The sequence below is a fragment of the Danio rerio genome, chromosome 4, assembly GCF_052040795.2.
Source record: "Danio rerio strain M-AB ecotype USA chromosome 4, GRCz13ab, whole genome shotgun sequence".
NCBI classification, from domain to species: Eukaryota; Metazoa; Chordata; class Actinopteri; order Cypriniformes; family Danionidae; genus Danio; species Danio rerio.
The window spans coordinates 73,890,001-73,907,693 of NC_141024.2; the positions used below are offsets into that span (position 1 = coordinate 73,890,001).

The 17,693-nt window shown below is 37.5% G+C and overlaps 2 protein-coding genes across 14 annotated transcripts in view; one reads left to right on the top strand and one right to left on the bottom strand.

Moving 5' to 3' along the window:
- Nucleotides 1-17,693, bottom strand: part of slco1d1 (solute carrier organic anion transporter family, member 1D1) — a 790,174-nt gene that overhangs the window by 281,217 nt on the left and 491,264 nt on the right. The gene's annotated exons all lie outside the window — the stretch shown is intronic.
- slc2a13a (solute carrier family 2 member 13a) overlaps nt 1-17,693 on the top strand; it is a 173,170-nt gene that overhangs the window by 140,912 nt on the left and 14,565 nt on the right. For all 13 annotated transcript variants that reach the window (XR_015481695.1, XR_015481693.1, XR_015481694.1 and 10 more), the window contains 2 exons: nt 9,445-9,608; nt 11,760-11,880. Coding sequence is in view for 4 of the 13 variants with exons in the window: in NM_001442743.1 (NP_001429672.1) it covers nt 9,445-9,608; nt 11,760-11,880 (285 nt within the window). In the remaining 9 variants the exon portion in view is untranslated. The remainder of the gene's footprint in view (nt 1-9,444; nt 9,609-11,759; nt 11,881-17,693) is intronic.

Sequence of the window (17,693 nt, forward strand, 5' to 3'; positions counted from 1 at the left end):
GAACATTCAAACATTGAAATGACCATATGTGTGAGATGGGGTGGTTGAAGCCGAGCTTCAGCAGAATCAGATGCAAATGCAGCAGGAGCTGGTTTTTCCCGCATTCCCACCTGCTGGGTTGTGGTCAACAGTCTCTGTTTTCAGCTCATGCTTTGAATTGTCAAAGACATCAAAAATATTTGTAATATCTCAACTCTTACAAACACTTTCACTCCATTATAGTTGTACTCTGCAGTGACTTTACGAATGTCGTGTGTTCTAAACTGTGGCTCTTGCTCAACTAAAATTCCAACATATAAACTCAACATCGCACATTCTGCAAACATTGGGATATCAGTGCTGAAATTATATATTTTAGTATGTAATGATCCATCCTACACTTATTTCAGTCCATCCATGCATCTATACTCATTTCCATCCTTCCATCTACCAAGTTTATTATAGTTCATGAAAACGAACGTAAAACCGAAAACTAAAATGTAAAATAATTGTCGTTAACTGAAATAAAAATACAAACTAGTTTTTTTTTACTAGAACTGAAACTGTATTGTGTACATACAAAGCTAACTGAAACTAAGTAAAATGATAGCAAAAACCTCCTTTGTTTTTGTCTTTGTGATTGTATTTAATACATAATCTTACTGTGAGTCTTTTAGAAGTAAATATTCGCGCTGCAGGTGTTTGACCGTACAGCACCTCAGTCCTGCCGCCATTAGCCAGATCGAGCCGGTTCTCCTCCAGTCAGTCCTCACTGTTGCTCCCGCGACAAAAACAACGAGTGGACATGACAGCAGCACGGTAACAGCATTAAATACAGACACTTTAAACTATTACTTTAACACATTTGTGCCCAATAATAGGTTTTATTTCTGTATCGCGATCGCGAACGAATCTTTTTAACCGGATCTTCTAAGTGAACCGGTTTAACTAGTTCACCAAATCGAACTGAATCATTTGAAACGATTCGCATCTCCAGTGAGCACTCATCCTCAAACTACTTACTTTTTAACAAGCATAATACCTACCTCTGACTCAAAATAACCCAATATATACTCTCATTCAGTTATTAGAACAGCAACATTACTCTAAAAGCAAATTTGAGAAGTAAAGAACTAAACACAAACAACACAATGGCGGCCTGCTGTGAGTGAACTGAACATGAACTGCAGCGCGGGTAAACCGAGAGTTTATTTCATAACAGACAATCGTAATGGTGGGCTGCTGTATTTGAATTTGAGGATGGTAGGTGATGGTGTTTATGTGTCCTCTGAATACACGTTTCAAAAAGAGTTTTTATTCTACAATATTTATTCCGTTGATTTTGAATCTTGCACCAAACAAATATAATTATTTAGGAAAAAAACTGAAACTAATACTGACACTAATAAAAACTAAACTAAAACAGTAATTTCAAAATATATAAACCAATAAAAGCTAGTAAATCTGCCTCTACAACTGACTGAATTTGAAAACAAAAAGTCAAAAAGAAATAAAAACTAAAACTAATGAAAAATGCAAAACTATTATAACCTTGGTAACTACACTTATTTCCCTCCATATATCCATTCATCTATCTATATTTAGTTGCATCCATCCATCCATCCATCCAAACTTATTTCCATACATCTATTCATCCATCCATTAATTCATCCATCCATCCATCTACACTTCTTTCAGTTGATCCAAACTTATTTCCATCCATTCATCCATCCATACTGTACATCTACAATTACTTCCATCCATCCACCCACACTTATTTCCATACATCAATTATTCATCCATCCAAACTTACTGTATTTCCATCCATCCATCATCCATCTATCTATACTAATTTCCATCTATCTATCTATACTTATTTACATCCATCCATCTAAACTTTTCTATCATCCACCCATCCATCTACAGTATACTTATTTCAATCCATCCATCTACACTTATTTACATCCACCCATCCATCTATACTTATTCCAATCCATCCATCTAATCTTATTTCCATCCACCCATCTATACATCTATCTACACTTATTTCCATCCACCCACCCACCCATCCATCTATACTTATTTCAATCCATGCATCCATCTAAACTTTTCATCTATTCATCCATCCATTCATTCAAACTTATTTCCATCCATCCATCTATCTACACTTATTTCCATCCATCCACCCACCCATCCATCCATCTATACTTATTTTAATCCATCCATCTAAACTTATGTCCATCCATCCATCCACCCATCCATCTATACTTATTTCTATTAATCTATATACACTTATTTCTATCCATCTATACTTTTCCATCCATCCATCCATCCATCCATCTATCTATACTTATTTCAATCCATCCATCTATACATCTATCTACACTTATTTCCATCCATCCACCCACCCATCCATCCATACTTATTTCTATTAATCTATATACACTTATTTCTATCCATCTATACTTTTCCATCCATCCATCCATCCATCCATCCATCCATCTATACTTATTTCAATCCATCCATCTATACATCTATCTACACTTATTTCCATCCACCCACCCATCCATCTATACTTATTTCAATCCATGCATCCATCTAAACTTTTCATCTATTCATCCATCCATTCATTCAAACTTATTTCCATACATCCATCTATCTACACTTATTTCCATCCATGCATCTGTTTATACTTACTTCCATCCATCCATCCATATATCTACACTTATTTCCATCCATCCATCCATCCATCTATACTTATTTCAATATATCCATCTAAACTTATGTCCATCCATCCATCCATTCATCCACCCATCCATCTATACTAATTTCAATCCATCCATCCATCTAAACTTTTCCATCATCCATCCATCCATCTACATAAATTTCCATCAATGCATGCATCTATTCATCCATCCATCCATCCATTCATTCAAACTTATTTTCATCCATCCGTTTATACTTATTTATAAAAATAAGTCACATTAAAAAGAGCTTATTACTGCTGACTTAATTATTTAGTAAATAATAATAATAATAATTCTCCTTCTGATGATGGTGGTTCGGTTAAAACCCACGCCCTTAACCAGTCTTTGGTTGTCAACTTTACTTCGGTCAAAAATAGTGAATAACAAATGTACAAGATCCATTAACAGATCCATCAACACCATTTCAGGAGAGACATGTTTTTTTTTTTTTTTCAAGGTTTTCACCTTTATTTTTGATAGGACAGTAGAGAGAATTGACAGGAAAGCATGGGGAGCAGAGAGAGGTGAAGGATTAGGTTAGTGTCGACGCACTAACCACTACACCATTGGCACCGACAGGAGAGACATGTTTGCGCGGAATAATAATTTAGGGGATTTCCCTCATTAATTTCTCCCATGATCAAAATGCAGTCCTCACTTCTGAAACGTACAATGTGTACGTGGATATGTTAGCTACACAATTAAATAATAAAAACACTGTTTGATTTGGTAACTAAATTTAACGGTGGCAATATTTGTTTGAGAAAACCAAGTAACTTTCATGTATTGTATCCATGATGCTCGTTGCCTTATTCACACTTCAATGGCCACCAAATATAAATGCACAGTAAAGCATTGCTTCAGGAGACCACTGTGATGTAATCTGGCAGTTTTTAAGCCTCATCGTCCTGGATCTCTGCCTAATTAAACATTGTTTCTAGCTTAAAACTGACACAGTAGAACAAACAACCGAGACCCCGAATGTGTGTTTTCACAGCAGCTCGTCTTATTAGCATTCCCCGAGTCTCTCAGCGGATAGACGAAGCATTTCTTATTACAAAATCGGTGTCTTGTTAAATTCTCCTTAAAGCTAATTTACATTTCTGAGGTGTTTGTGTTGCTCCGTTTCTTCCGAAACGCTAGCATGCAGTGAAGTTTCTAGGTCTCTCTGTGTCGTGTTTCTTCATGGGTGTTTAGTAATAAAGTAGCTCAAACATGATGATGAGTTAGACACAATGTTCATTCTGTCTCCACTGCAGCAGGACTTTTTATTCTATACTGGATGTTATTTCTGTTCAGTGACGAGACCGTTAATAATCAAGGCATGATCATGTTATATTGAGCTCAAATAAGCGTAATCTGGAGGCCTTTGCCTTTTATATGAGCCACTTCTGATACCAAATGATTTACTAGTAGTCAAGTTATTAACTTGTTCCTAAAACTTGAATAGGCGACAAGATAAATATATGTTCAATAACTGCATAAAGACATAAGGTGTTCACAATTCTGCTTTTTCTGCTGTGGTCAGTTTGCTCAGTAGCTCACCTTGTAAGATGGTGTACTTGTGACGCAGAGCGCTCGCATTCGAGTATGGTGTAGTATGGTTTTTACAAAAGAGATAAAAGCTATGTAAAATCAAGCTAGGGCGGTGCGGTGGCGCAGTGGGTGGCGCTGTCACCTCACAGCAAGAAGGTCACTGGTTTGAGTTTGCATGTTCTCCCTGTGTTGGCGTGGGTTTCCTTCGGGTGCTCCGGTTTCCCCTACATTCAAAACACATGCGCTATAGGTGGGTAAGCTAAGTTGTGCGTAGTGTATGTATGTGTGGGGGTGTTTCCCAGTACTGGGTTGCAGCTGGAAGGGCATCTGCTGTGTAAAAAAAAATTATGCTGGATAAGTTAGTGGCTTATTCCGCTGTGCTGACCCCCGAAAATAAAAGGAACGAGTGGATGAAAATCGAGGTAAAGCTTTGTGGTCGCACTTTTCTCTTACATTTGCTTTTGAAAACACTATTGGTTGGGTTTTAGTGATCAATATGACATGGTCATGTACAAGTAGGACGTGTATGTGAGTTGTGCAACAAAAAATACCGTAAATATATTTAGTACGTCATATGTAGAACATTTAAAATTCATAAACATGTAGACAGCGCCCTCTAGTGGATTTGGCATCTGAAATGTGCAAATGAGACGAACCCCGAGCAACACATTTCGGGCTCTATTTTGACGATCCATGCACAAAGTGCAAAGCGCAGTGTCTGAATCCACTTTTGCTATTTTAAGGATGGAAAAAGTCCGCTTTGCGCCGTGGCGCATGGTCTAACAGGGTTGAGCTTATCCTCCTAATGAGTTATAGGTGTGTTTTGAGAATAAACCAATCAGAGTAATATATTTTTGTTGTAATATTTTAATCATTTAATTCTTTTTTTATTTGTAATGACATTTGCATATTACTGGACACCCTGTGTGTATTAAGCAATGTTTAAGCGAGGCGCACAACTAACGCGCTCTGCGCTGGACTTTAGACCGGCCTTGATCTGGACTATTTTAGTTCTCAAAATAGCAACACTCCCGCAGTGCGCCTCAGCACACCTCCTTTTTTAGACCAGAACGCCTATGGGTGCAATTATGAGCGTAAATTTGTTTGCTATTTCAACAGTGTGGTGCAAAACGACTCTTGCGCCGAGCTGAAACTAGCAAACAACAATTGCGTTACGCCTTGCGCCGCGTGCATGATAGGGGACCTTCATGTTTCACAAAAATGTAGATTAAGGCGCATACTTTCCCAATGAGCTTGGGTTGCACGAAACACTTGAACACTGTATTTTGAATATTCTGATTCATTTATTCAATTTACTATTACTTTTTGAAAGCTTTTAAATTGGTAAACACTTAAAATATCGACGTCAAATCTCGTATATGTGATATGAAAGTGCATTTTTTAATGTCTTATGATTGATTATTGAAAAAAAAAAAAAGACACATCTTTGGAGCTTGACAAGCTAAGTCAGATGCATCCACTGGTCGCCGTTTGCTTTTTAATATGCGCAAAAGAGCAGGGTGAACATTCTGCTAAACATCTGGTTTTGTGTTCCACAAAACAAAGTTGATCATGTGTCATTGGGATGACTTGAGGATGAGTCGGATAAACGATTTTCATTTTTTGGATGAGTTACTCTGCGAAAAGGGCTGGGTTCCACAGTTCCTTCATGTTGTACCAACATTTTTGGAGTGTAATTTGGTTTAAGTCAGCGTGCGGGAAGACTATGGCAGCATGTAATAATGCAAATCCTTTCTGAATCTGTGAAAAAGAGCAGGATGGTGGCATTTTCCTTCGGGTTAATGAAGGTTTTCCTGCTCCGCTCCTTTGTGGGGAGTCTGGATCTGACTACATACTTGATTACTGTATAGGGGAACTGTATATCGTATGTTTTTAATAACACAGGATGATTTCAAACCTCTGTGGAGGTAACAATTACTGCCAAACTAATGATTTCGACCGCTGCTTGTTTTGATGAAAGGGATATGCGAAGCATATGTAGATCATAACGAGGGAGGCAATTAGTTGCAAGTCTGCATAATGCTACAGAAAAAGGCCATTAATTGTTAGTATGCTTATTAGAAAGGGATTTTTAAAGGGACAGCGTGTCTGATTACTTCATTACAATGTCCAAAATCCTCTAGAACAGTCTTATACATTTTGTTGACTCATAGATTATCCCAAATGTTTCGAAGAATGTTTAAGTCAGGGGTCAACAAACTTGTTCCTGCAGATTTTAGGTCCAACCCTAATCAAACACACCTGAGCAAGCTAATCAAGGTCTTACTAGGTGTACTTGAAACACCAAGGCAGGTGTGTTGAGGAAAGTTGGAGCTAAACCCTGCAGGGATACCAGCCCTCCAGGACCGAAATTGGTAAAATAAAATAGGTAAAAAGGGGTAAAATAGGTGCCCTTCAAATATAATTTGTATTTAATTTGCTTTAAAAATGCAAGTTGGTCAGCACAGCCTAAGAAGTGGCCACTTTGAAAGCTTCGAGAATCTATTTTATCCTGCACGTTAGCCTTAAGGGCGAAAACACTATTGGTTGGGTTTTAGTGATCAATATGACAAGGTCATGTACAAGAAGGACGTGTAAGTGAGGTGTACAACAAAACATACCGTAAATATATTTAGTACGTCATATGTAGAACATTTAAAATTCACAAACATGTAGACAGCGCCCTCTAGTGGATTTGTCATCTGAAATGTGCAGTGAGACGAACCCGGAGCAACACATTTTGGATCCCTGCGCAAAGTGCAAAGCGCAGTGTCTGAATCCACTTTTGCTATTTTAAGGATGGAAAAATCCGCTTTGCGCCGTGGCGCATGGTCTAACAGGGTTGAGCTTATCCTCCTAATGAGTTATAGGTGTGTGAAATATTCTCGCGCCTGGCGCCGCATCGCGCACCTCCGCTGACTTCGCTTTTTATACTCGCCGCGTTCGCCGTTGTGATATTCTTTAAAATGACAGGGGGCGGTCAAAAGAAACCCACACTACAATCCGACGGATAAACAGAGAAGTAGGAAGTTACCGGAATTACGTCATATCATAATGTCGTTCAATATTTTTTAACTAATTATTTGTATTGTTTTTATATATTATTTTAATGATTATAAGCATTTTCATAACCATTCAAGCTTATTTAAATATCTAACTTTGATGCATCACTTGCTTTCGTTCATATCTCGGACAGTTTTACCATTTAAAGTTTATTATTATATTAATCACAAGAAAACATGAGTTGCTCTACAAATATAATTTTATTATAGCAAGAATAAAAGCAAAAACTTGCTAAAAAAATGTTTTTTTTTTTTTTTTTTTTGCATTTAGCCCAATCCACAAATATATACATCAGTGTGACACCTATACTGGTGGAAAAACATATTCAGTAATTGTGTGCTTCTCCACTTTTGTCATGGCCTCTTTTGGCATGAACAAACTTATCGCTCAGCTTTTTCCAAACTTTTTAACATAAACTTTCCTCCTTTCTCACTGCTGTTGTTATTTCTAGCAAATAATCATTGCTCATCACTTGCTTTTGTTTATATCTCGAACAGTATATCTATTACATTTTATTAAAATATTAATGACAGCAGAACATGCGTTGCTCTACAAATAAATGTTTTATTATCGCGAAAACAAAAGCAAAGAAAGCACACTTACTAAAAAAAAACGTATGTTTTACATTACTTTACGGCTAGTTTCTCCTCTTCTTATGCTAAAAAGGCAGGGAGGGTCCAACATTACAGATCATGATCACCCAGCCCAGAGAAACAGGCTATCAGTATATCTATTCCTTTCCAGTTATCAAAAATAATTTAGTGACTTCATTATAGTTTTGTAAACATTAAATAGTTTTAAATACAAAATTAAAAATACAAAATGAAAAAATTAATTAAATTCTGTAATTGTGTACATTTTGCCATGGCCTCTCTTGCTTTTAATAAACTTATTCTTCAGGTTTTTCCAAACCTTTTAACAAAAACTTTCTCCTTTCCCATGACTGTTGCAATTTCTAGCCAGTATTTATTGATTGTCTGGTTATTATGATCACGGTTCATAAAGATGTGTTTACAGTCGTACTGTTTCAGATAAAATCTCTTCAAAGTGTTTCATATTCAATTCAAATCAGTTGCGCACTGTTCGCTCGAGTCTTAAAAAATGCCTGACGCACCGCCAGCCGAAATCATGCCGCGCGCACCCAAAGCGAACCTCCGCAAACTCCGCGATTAACGTCACATTCGCGCACTCAAGCGAACAGGCGGACGCATCGAGTATACTCCAGGCTTTAGTTAGCAGGCACATTGTGACTGCATTTGACTTGCCAGTCGATCAAGTACAAAAACGAAGCAGAAAACCGTCTAACCATATAAAAATAGACGTGAAACATCGATATAGAAAAATATTGTAGACAATTTTACAGAGATTTTCTAAATTTTGGCAAAAAACGCGAGACGCAGAAGGAGGTTGAAACGTTAGCGCGCATAAGCAGTGCGAAAAAAGCCTGTTCCATGTGATCAAGGCCTAATTTGCTATGTTTATTCTCACATATCTAATAAGTAACTATTCATATCTACTATTATTCCTGTTACGGTCGTTTTGAAAGTTTAATTGTAAGCTGTATCTAATTCTCTTGCTTTTTATCCAACGCAATCTCACGGCAATTCGTAACTTTTTCCATTTTAGTGGCTAATTCGTATGAATTCGTACGATCTAATTCGTACAATTTAGTACGATTTGCTCATCCCCCAATGACGGTTGGGGTTAGGGGTGGGGTCAGGTGCCACGCCTCCTTTTTAAAATCGTACCATTTCGTACGACTAAACTCGTACGAATTCGTACGAATTAGCCACTAAACTGGCAAAACGTAAAATACTTACGTTTTCTCGTGAGATCAGGCTGTTTTATCAGATCAGAAACTAACAATTAACGGGCGAGTTCACCCAAAGCCATCATTTCCTCACCCTTCACTTCTTCAACACCTTTTCGAGTTTCCTTCCTCTGTAAAAACACAGAAGAAGATGTTTTGAAAAATGTTGGAAACCAGTAACCACTGACCTCCACAGTATTTGTTTTTCCTACTATGAAAGTCAATGCTTCAACAACAACAACAAAACAGGTTTGAAAACATGTAATGTTTAATAAAAGTCTTAATGTTTCCTATGTGCTCTTTCTGAAGGTACTACAGCGCCACCATTCTGCAGATGTCAGGAGTGCGAGATGATAAGCTGGCCATCTGGCTGGTGACTGTAACAGCCTTCACTAATTTCCTGTTTACTCTTCTCGGCGTGTGGCTGGTTGAAAGAGTAGGGAGGCGCAAGCTTACACTGGGGAGCATCTTCGGTAAGACTGTACTATAGTATGTTTGACTAATATATTCACTGTGAAAATGCAGGGTTACACACAATTCATTCATGTCTTCCCAACACAAATGCATTAACTTAACAAATTTAAGTGGATTAAATAAATCCCTCAAATAAAATCTCAAGATTTGTGTTGGTCGAGCTCATTTTAAATAAGTGTTTTTCAATTGGACCTACTTTTATAACCTGTTTTATCACATTTAATCTGTTTTATTTTCTTATACTTCTCTTTTATTCCTGTTTATGTTAAGCTCTTTGAATTGCCACTGTGTGTGAACTGTGCTGTAGAAAAAAGTCAGTTTTGCTCCGTTTTCACTGACTAGGGATGATGATTATATAGACTTTATACTGTTTTTATGTTGTACTGTTTCCTCTCACCATGGCTAGGTTTGACAAAAAATAAATACAGTAAAAAAATATATTGGAAAAAAATATTTAGGGTAAAATAACTCTCTGTAATTCTTTGAATACATGTCAAATTGTATGAATTTGTGCACAGTTACGTTATTAATTTTAATCATAGTTTGACGATTCATGTTGTGCTGCTCGATAGCATTCATGATGATCTGCATTTATTTGTAAGAGGTTTCATAACATTTATTATATGTATTATTTACATATTATATTATTATTATATATTATATAATATTATTATATTTTATTATTATGTATTATATTATATTTTATGTTATATTATATTTATTATTATATTGTTATGTTTTATTATATTATTATTATATTTTATTATTATATATTATATTATTATCTTATTATATTATATTTTTATGTTATATTATATTTATTATTATACTATATTATTATGTTTTATTATATTATATTTATTATTATATTTTATTATTATATATTATATTATATTTATTATTATACTATATTATTATGTTTTATTATAATATATTTATTATTATATTTTATTATATTATTATATTTATTATTATATTATGTTCATTATTATATTATATTTATTATTATATTATATTATATATTATTATCAGGGGTTTGCTTTTTTAAGTGCGGTATTTAAAGAAGACCTTAGAGATGTTATTTAGTCAGACATTCTATATCATATTTGCATATATAAATGCCTATTTTACAATATATACTCACCGGCCACTTTATTAGGTACACCTGTCCAATTGCTAGTTAACGCAAATTTCACATTGCAGCAGCTCAAAGCATTTAGGCATGTAGACATGGTCAAGACGATCTGCTGCAACCCGAGCATCAGAATGGGGAAGAAAGGGGATTTAAGTGACTTTGAACGTGGCATGGTTGTTGCTGCCAGACGGGCTGCTCTGAATATTTCAGAATCTGCTGATCTACTGGGACTTTCATGCACAACCATCTCTAGGGTTTACAGAGAATGCTCCGACAAAGAGGAAATATCCAGTGAGTGGCAGTTCTGTGGGCGCAAATGCAAATGCCTTGTTGATGTCAGAGAAGAATGGTCAGACTGGTTCCAGCTGATAGAAAGGCAACAGTAACTCAAATAAGCACTTGTTACAACCGAGCTCTGCAGAAGAGCATCTCTGAACACACAACACGTCCAACCTTGAGGCGGATGGGCTACAGCAGCAGAAGACCACACCAGGTGCCGCTCCTGTCAGCCAAAACTGGACAATAGAAGATTGGAGAAACGTTGCCTGCTCTGATGAGTCTCCATTTCTGCTGACACATTCGGATGCTCGGCTCAGAATTCGGCCTCAACAACATAAAGCATGGATCCATCCTGCCTTGGAATGTCCATGGATGTGCAGCCGACAAATCTGCAGCAACTGTGTGATGCTATCAAGTCAATATGGAGCAAAATCTCTGAGGAATATTTCCAGTAGCTTGTTGAATCTCTGCCATGAAGGATTAAGGCAGATCTGAAGGCAAAAGGGGCTCCGACCCCACTGGTACGGTGTACCTAATAAAGTGGCCGGTTTGTTTATGTCGCATATATGTGTATATAAAACACAAAATCTTTGAAATCCAAATAACAACTTGTATTTTATAAATGTCACATTGCTGGATCTCAGATTTATACATGGCTTGGTTGTCTAAACTTTGGACTTTAAACGCTAAAAAAGGTCACTATAAATATGAGAATGTGCTTTTCCCCCCTGTATAGGCACTGTTTTGAGTCTTTGTGTGCTATCTGTCGGGTTCCTCCTGTCCGCTCAGCATTCTCCTCCTGTTACTCTACATCTGTCCGATCCCACAACACCCAACTCCAGCTGCGCAGCACATCTGTGAGTATGCTGATCCTCTACAATACACGGCTAACAAGATCATTATGTAGGATGTCTTCCTTGAGAGTTGTTAAAGAACACAAAACTTGCTGTTAAGCTGCGGTCACACTAGAGTTTGAGCATGTGAAATTCTGTCGTACGGCGCTGTGAAAAGGGGCAGGATTAAACAAGATGATTAGACATTAAAAATAGCGAGCGATTGCTCCATATTTTAAATTTCTGTCCAGAGAGGTCATGTTTAGATCCTCGATTGGTCTCACGCAGTCAAGTGACGCGATTTCGCAGGTCAGAGTTCACCAAGCTTGAACTTTGCAACGCAGCAAACTGTGAAACTAGACGCATGCGTTTCCAGTCTGACGCATTTGCGTGTGTATGAATGGAAGTCTATGTGGAGAAAAGTCCAGTCTGACCGCAGCTTTAGTCAGCTATGGGGCTAAAATTGTGCCAAACAAAAGGAAAAATATATTTCACATAAGCCAATCAGAGAAGACCAGCTGTTAACTCCGCCCCCATGAGAGATTTGTGCTAGAATTGATCGCGTTCACGTGTTGCCGAAACATTACTGTAGTATCTCCAAGTCACGGGTTTCTAATTTTTTAGCCAAGAAGTCAGATAATTGTTGTGCGTTAAGCTAAAGCGCTATGAACCAACTATAGCTGTGTTTCCATCTAAAAATGCTAATGAACTTCATGCGCAAAACTGAATTATCGCATAAAAGACGTGCGAATTAAAGCAGCGTTTCCATCCAACGAGTCAAAGCGAACAAAATTTGTCACTTCCTTATTGACTGGCGCCAAATATCTACAGTAAAAACTGAATTTTGCGGCAGTAGGGGAAGCTGCATTAATCCTTTCTTCATTTAATAAACGACTTGCACCTCAAAAGGCAATCCTGACACGCAGTGAACGCGTTAGTGGCGTTTGAAGGTGTCAGACGCAGAGCACAGACGCTCTTGACTCTGGAGGTCATTAATAATATAGTAACACTAATACTGAAACGGTAAGGTGTTTTAGAATGAGCCAAACAACAGTTCAAATGTTTACAGTGTGCTCAGCCTGCTGGTTTGTCCATTCACACACAATTATTATCACATAACAAAATCACATGACCTTTTATAATGCACATACTGGAATTTGTTTGGTAAGTGTTTCCATCATAGTTTATGCGCATCTTTTCTTATCGAGTAAAAAGTTTATCCTGCACAGTTATGCGCATACGCTTTTTACATCAATCGTTTTTTTTTTATGCGCATATCCAAAATGCATGGTGGATGGAAACATCGCTAACGAGATGGCCTGGGCTGTGCCTTCACACAAATTCCTTCTTAGAAAGATCAGCCCAAAAGGAGGAATGTATGGATTTGTGGCGAAAGGTAGCATCGTTGACCCATGATAACCGATAGTACCTATAGCTTTGTGTTTTCGTATGCTATTTAAACAGTTCAAATTTTAATTTGCAGGTTAAGTGCAAAGCAAACACTGCAAAAAAGTATTTTCTTACGTAGATTTTTTTGCCATGTTTCTAGTCCAAATATCTAAAAAAAATTCTTAAATCAAGAATTTTCTAGGCACGCAAAACCAGCCTGATCTCACGAGGAAACGTAAGTATTTTACGTTTTGTCAATTTAGTGACTAATTCATACGAGTTCAGTCGTACGAAATTGTACGATTTTAAAAAGGAGGCGTGGCACCTAACCCCACCCTAAACCCAACCGTCTTTGGGTGTAGTGGCTAACTCATACGAATTTATACGAGTTCAGTCATACGAAAATGTAAGATTTTAAAAAGGAGGCGTGGCACCTAACCCCACCCCTAAACCCAATCGTCATTGGGTGTAGTGGCTAACTCATATGAATTTATACGAATTCAGTCGTACGAAAATTTAAGATTTTAAAAAGGAGGCGTGGCACCTAACCCCACCCCTAAACCCAATCGTCATTGGGTGTAGTGGCTAACTCATATGAATTTATACGAGTTCAGTCGTACGAAAATGTACGATTTTAAAAAGGAGGCGTGGCACCTAACCCCACCCCTAAACCCAACCGTCATTGGGTGATGAGCAAATCGTACTAAATTGTACGAATGAGATTGTACGAATTCATTAGAATTTGCCACTAAATCAAAAAGTTACGAATTGCAGTAAGATTGTGTTGCGCAAAACATACTGGCTTGTTTTAAGAAATACTATGCCAAAATTAAGTGAGTTTTTCCTTAAAACAAGCTAAATAATCTGCCAATGGAGTAAGCAAAATAATTACAATGTCAAAAGGAAAAACTAGATGAAAACAAGTATGTTTTGCTTGCCTAGAAAATTCTTCCTAATATAAGAATATTTTAATATTTGGACTAAAAAGAAGACAACAAATCTAAGTAAGAAAAGCATTTTGTGCCGTGTAAAGCAAAAGTCAAAGCATAAACAGCAGTAAAACGCCAGAAAATATTGAGCAGACGCTGCAATGTCATCACCAATGACTGAATCACTGAGGAATATCCACAAGATAAATGTAAAGTCGGCTGAATTGTAGCTCTGGCAGGGACATGATGGTTGTAAATGACTGCAAGTTGCACAATATGGATGGCGAATGCCTGTAATTTAAAGTTTGTGATTATTTCTCGGTTTTGTTTTGTTGAAATGTGATCCTAATATTTGTAGCTTGAAACAGACGGAAATATAAACAGATCGTGCTGTGTTTCAGTGGAGATCGCAGTGTAGCTGTCATTACAGCAAACAAACAAACAAAAAGTTCACATGACTGAAAATGTGTAAATGTAAATTTGCGAAGCGCAAACGAAATGTTCTCAAACGACGACGAAAGCAGTAGCATTGCATTTAAAAATATTTAGCGAAAGTGAAGCTAAAATAAAGTCAACAATGAATTAAGTTTATTTGAAAAGGATGTGAAAACGAACAAAAAACAAACCCCTGTCAGATATTTTAGTGCAAATTTTAAATCGGTAACTATTATGAAACCGTTCGAAAACTTACCAATTTAAAACCTCTTAAGTGCAAACCATTTTTAAATCGCAAAAAATGCAAATAAACGAACACTTTAACACTTCAGTTTGGTACAGTTCGTATAACAAATGACATGTTTAGCAATGCTAAAATGGACTAAATAAATTTTGTTCTAAACGAGGAAGATAATTCCTCAATGTTTTGGATCAAGCATGGAAACCACTGCTGTAGTGATCTGGACATTCATAGTGGAATTAAATAAACGTAATGTCAAGCCTCTGTATGGTTATGGTTATCATGACAGTGGAATTCAATTGGTGGTTATTGGTCTTATGAATACCATCAGTCTCCGTACAGCAGCACTGTCAGAGCACCATTGACCCCAGGTGGACTGCAGAGGCAGCATCATCTACGGCGATCATATCTCTGATGCAGAAACCGAGACTCATCCTTCAGTTCTAAGCAGACAGTCCCTATTGTAGCGCAGGGGTTGTCAACTCTACAGACTTTTCCAGTAGCTTTAAAAATTATTCACGATTTATCAGTCGTTTGTAGGGTAAAATATACATTTTTAAACAGATTTCATGATTTACTTTATAGTTTCATTCTTAACTTTATATGTTTGTATCCTCCACATGATCGATTATTTTGAGGTAGGGGCATTTGATTAAAATTATTTGTGTCTTTTGAAGAATTTAATATTTTTTTGTTAAGTATTTTGGCTTCTGTTGTACCACCTAAAATATTTTTCAGCTTTATACATAAAAATATACACCTTAAATAGAGAAATACCCATCATAGAACAGATTTATTCAAACGATTGTTTTTGTAAATGGTATTTTGTTCAGATCCGGACAAAAAAAAAAAGGAGGTAAAAAAAGTGAAAATCACAAAATAATTGTTTATTACATTTAAAGATGTCACATTCTTATACGAAAAATTCATCAAGTGTATTTTTGTTTATATTAAAAGTTATGGTTTATATACAGCGCATGTATAAAAATACACACCAGAAGCAAATTTATTTACTTGAGTAGACTACAAAGTCAATACAATATATGCGAAATTCCACCGACACCCCAAATGACGTGGAACTCACAACACATTCGCCTCAATCGCACCTTTTGCTCAACTTCCCAAAGGAGCTACTAAAACAGTTCCACACCTCCATTATTGAATCAGTTGTCTACACGTCACCAAATCCGACCTGCGAAAACTACGTTGAATAGTTCGGACTGCTAAGCGAATCATTGGTACAACCCTCCCTACTCTTCAAGAACTGTACTTATCCAGAGCGAGTAAAAGGGCTGCCAGAATCACTCTGGACTCCTCACACCCAGCACACTGCCTCTTTGAATTGTTACCTTCTGGTCGACGCTACACTGCGCACCAGAACAGCCCGACACAGAAACACAGTGTCTTCCCTCAGGCAATCCATCTCATGAACGCTTGATGATGGTAATTGTGGAACCAACATCACTACTTGCCGTACACTTTTATACACATTTACACTTTACATGCCAATTTGCACTTAACAGCTGCACATATAACGTTGTATATAGTAATAAACCCGCACATACACTCGTCAATTCGTATATTTGCATTCGCTACTTACTTCTATTATCTGTCTTCTGTCCTGTCTCTGTCATTCTGTTGCTCTGTAGAAGCTGTGTCACCACAGGGAACCCCCGGGATCCTCCAAATGAAATTCAAGGCTCTTTGAGACCTTTTCAATACCATTTCCAAGGAAATTCAATGCCAACTTCAAACCAATTCCGACAGGAGTATGAGGGGAAAATGTCAAATCTGTATGAATTTTGAACTCTAGAAAATAATTATATATAAGTGGGCTACTTGAATTAAATAAAACATATTATTATAGTTATCGTAGTCCACCAGTAGCGAAAATAAAGGTCCAACTGCTTACTTTTCGTCATCTTATTGAGATTCTTACATGATCACAAACCCGTTGGCCTTATTGACCTGGTCAGTCAGTTCTTTAGTTATAAAAGGAGCAGAATTTAGTAATATATGCAGTTTTGTTGCTTCCACAATAACTTGAGTCAGGAAACATGGTTTTGAAAACCTCTGTAATGTTGTCATTCGATGTGTGACGCCCCATTCACACGGGGTTTCAGCGTCAGTGCTTGACTGAAGGCGTGTCTGAAGTTGGGGCTGAAGTGATCGTCATAGCAGCGTCAGCCAATGAAATTTAGTCAGTAATAGGCCACTGTCTAGCTGGTGTTTTTGCATACAGCTATCTGATTGGCTGACGCTTCCGTTGGCGCTTGAAAAGTTGAGCTAGTCCCAACTTCTGCTTTGAGCAACGCCTCTGAAGCGGCGCAGACGGATCCACAATGCAGTTCGGCAACGCCTAACGTCACCCATTCAAAGTGAATGATAAGCGTTGATGCTGACGCCCCGTGAGAATGGAGCGTAAGAGTGGTGCTCAGAGCTTGTTTTAAGGACCCATATCACCTCTGCCCGCAAAGTTGGTGTTGAGCAACAGTAAGATGTGGCGGCTGTGGCGGCGATGCTTCTAATGTAGAAATTTCTTCATTACTGATAGCCAAAGCTGTTTCAGTAAACGAAGAGGTCTCCGGTGCACAGAACTGCACACTAGGTGGTTGGCGCTGACGAGCAGTACTACACACAATGTGTTTGGCACCCTCATATGGGAAATCCAGTGCCGTAATTCCCATCGTGGCTAGCTTAAAAGATTTCCAGCACCAACAGCAGTAGGAGTCGCGGTCCTTTCCTGGCACAGGCTTGACCCAAACGTAATTCAGATTCCTTGGCCACAGCGGATTAAACCATCGCTTTTCCATTTTACTCGACAAACTAGGCTAGCGACTATC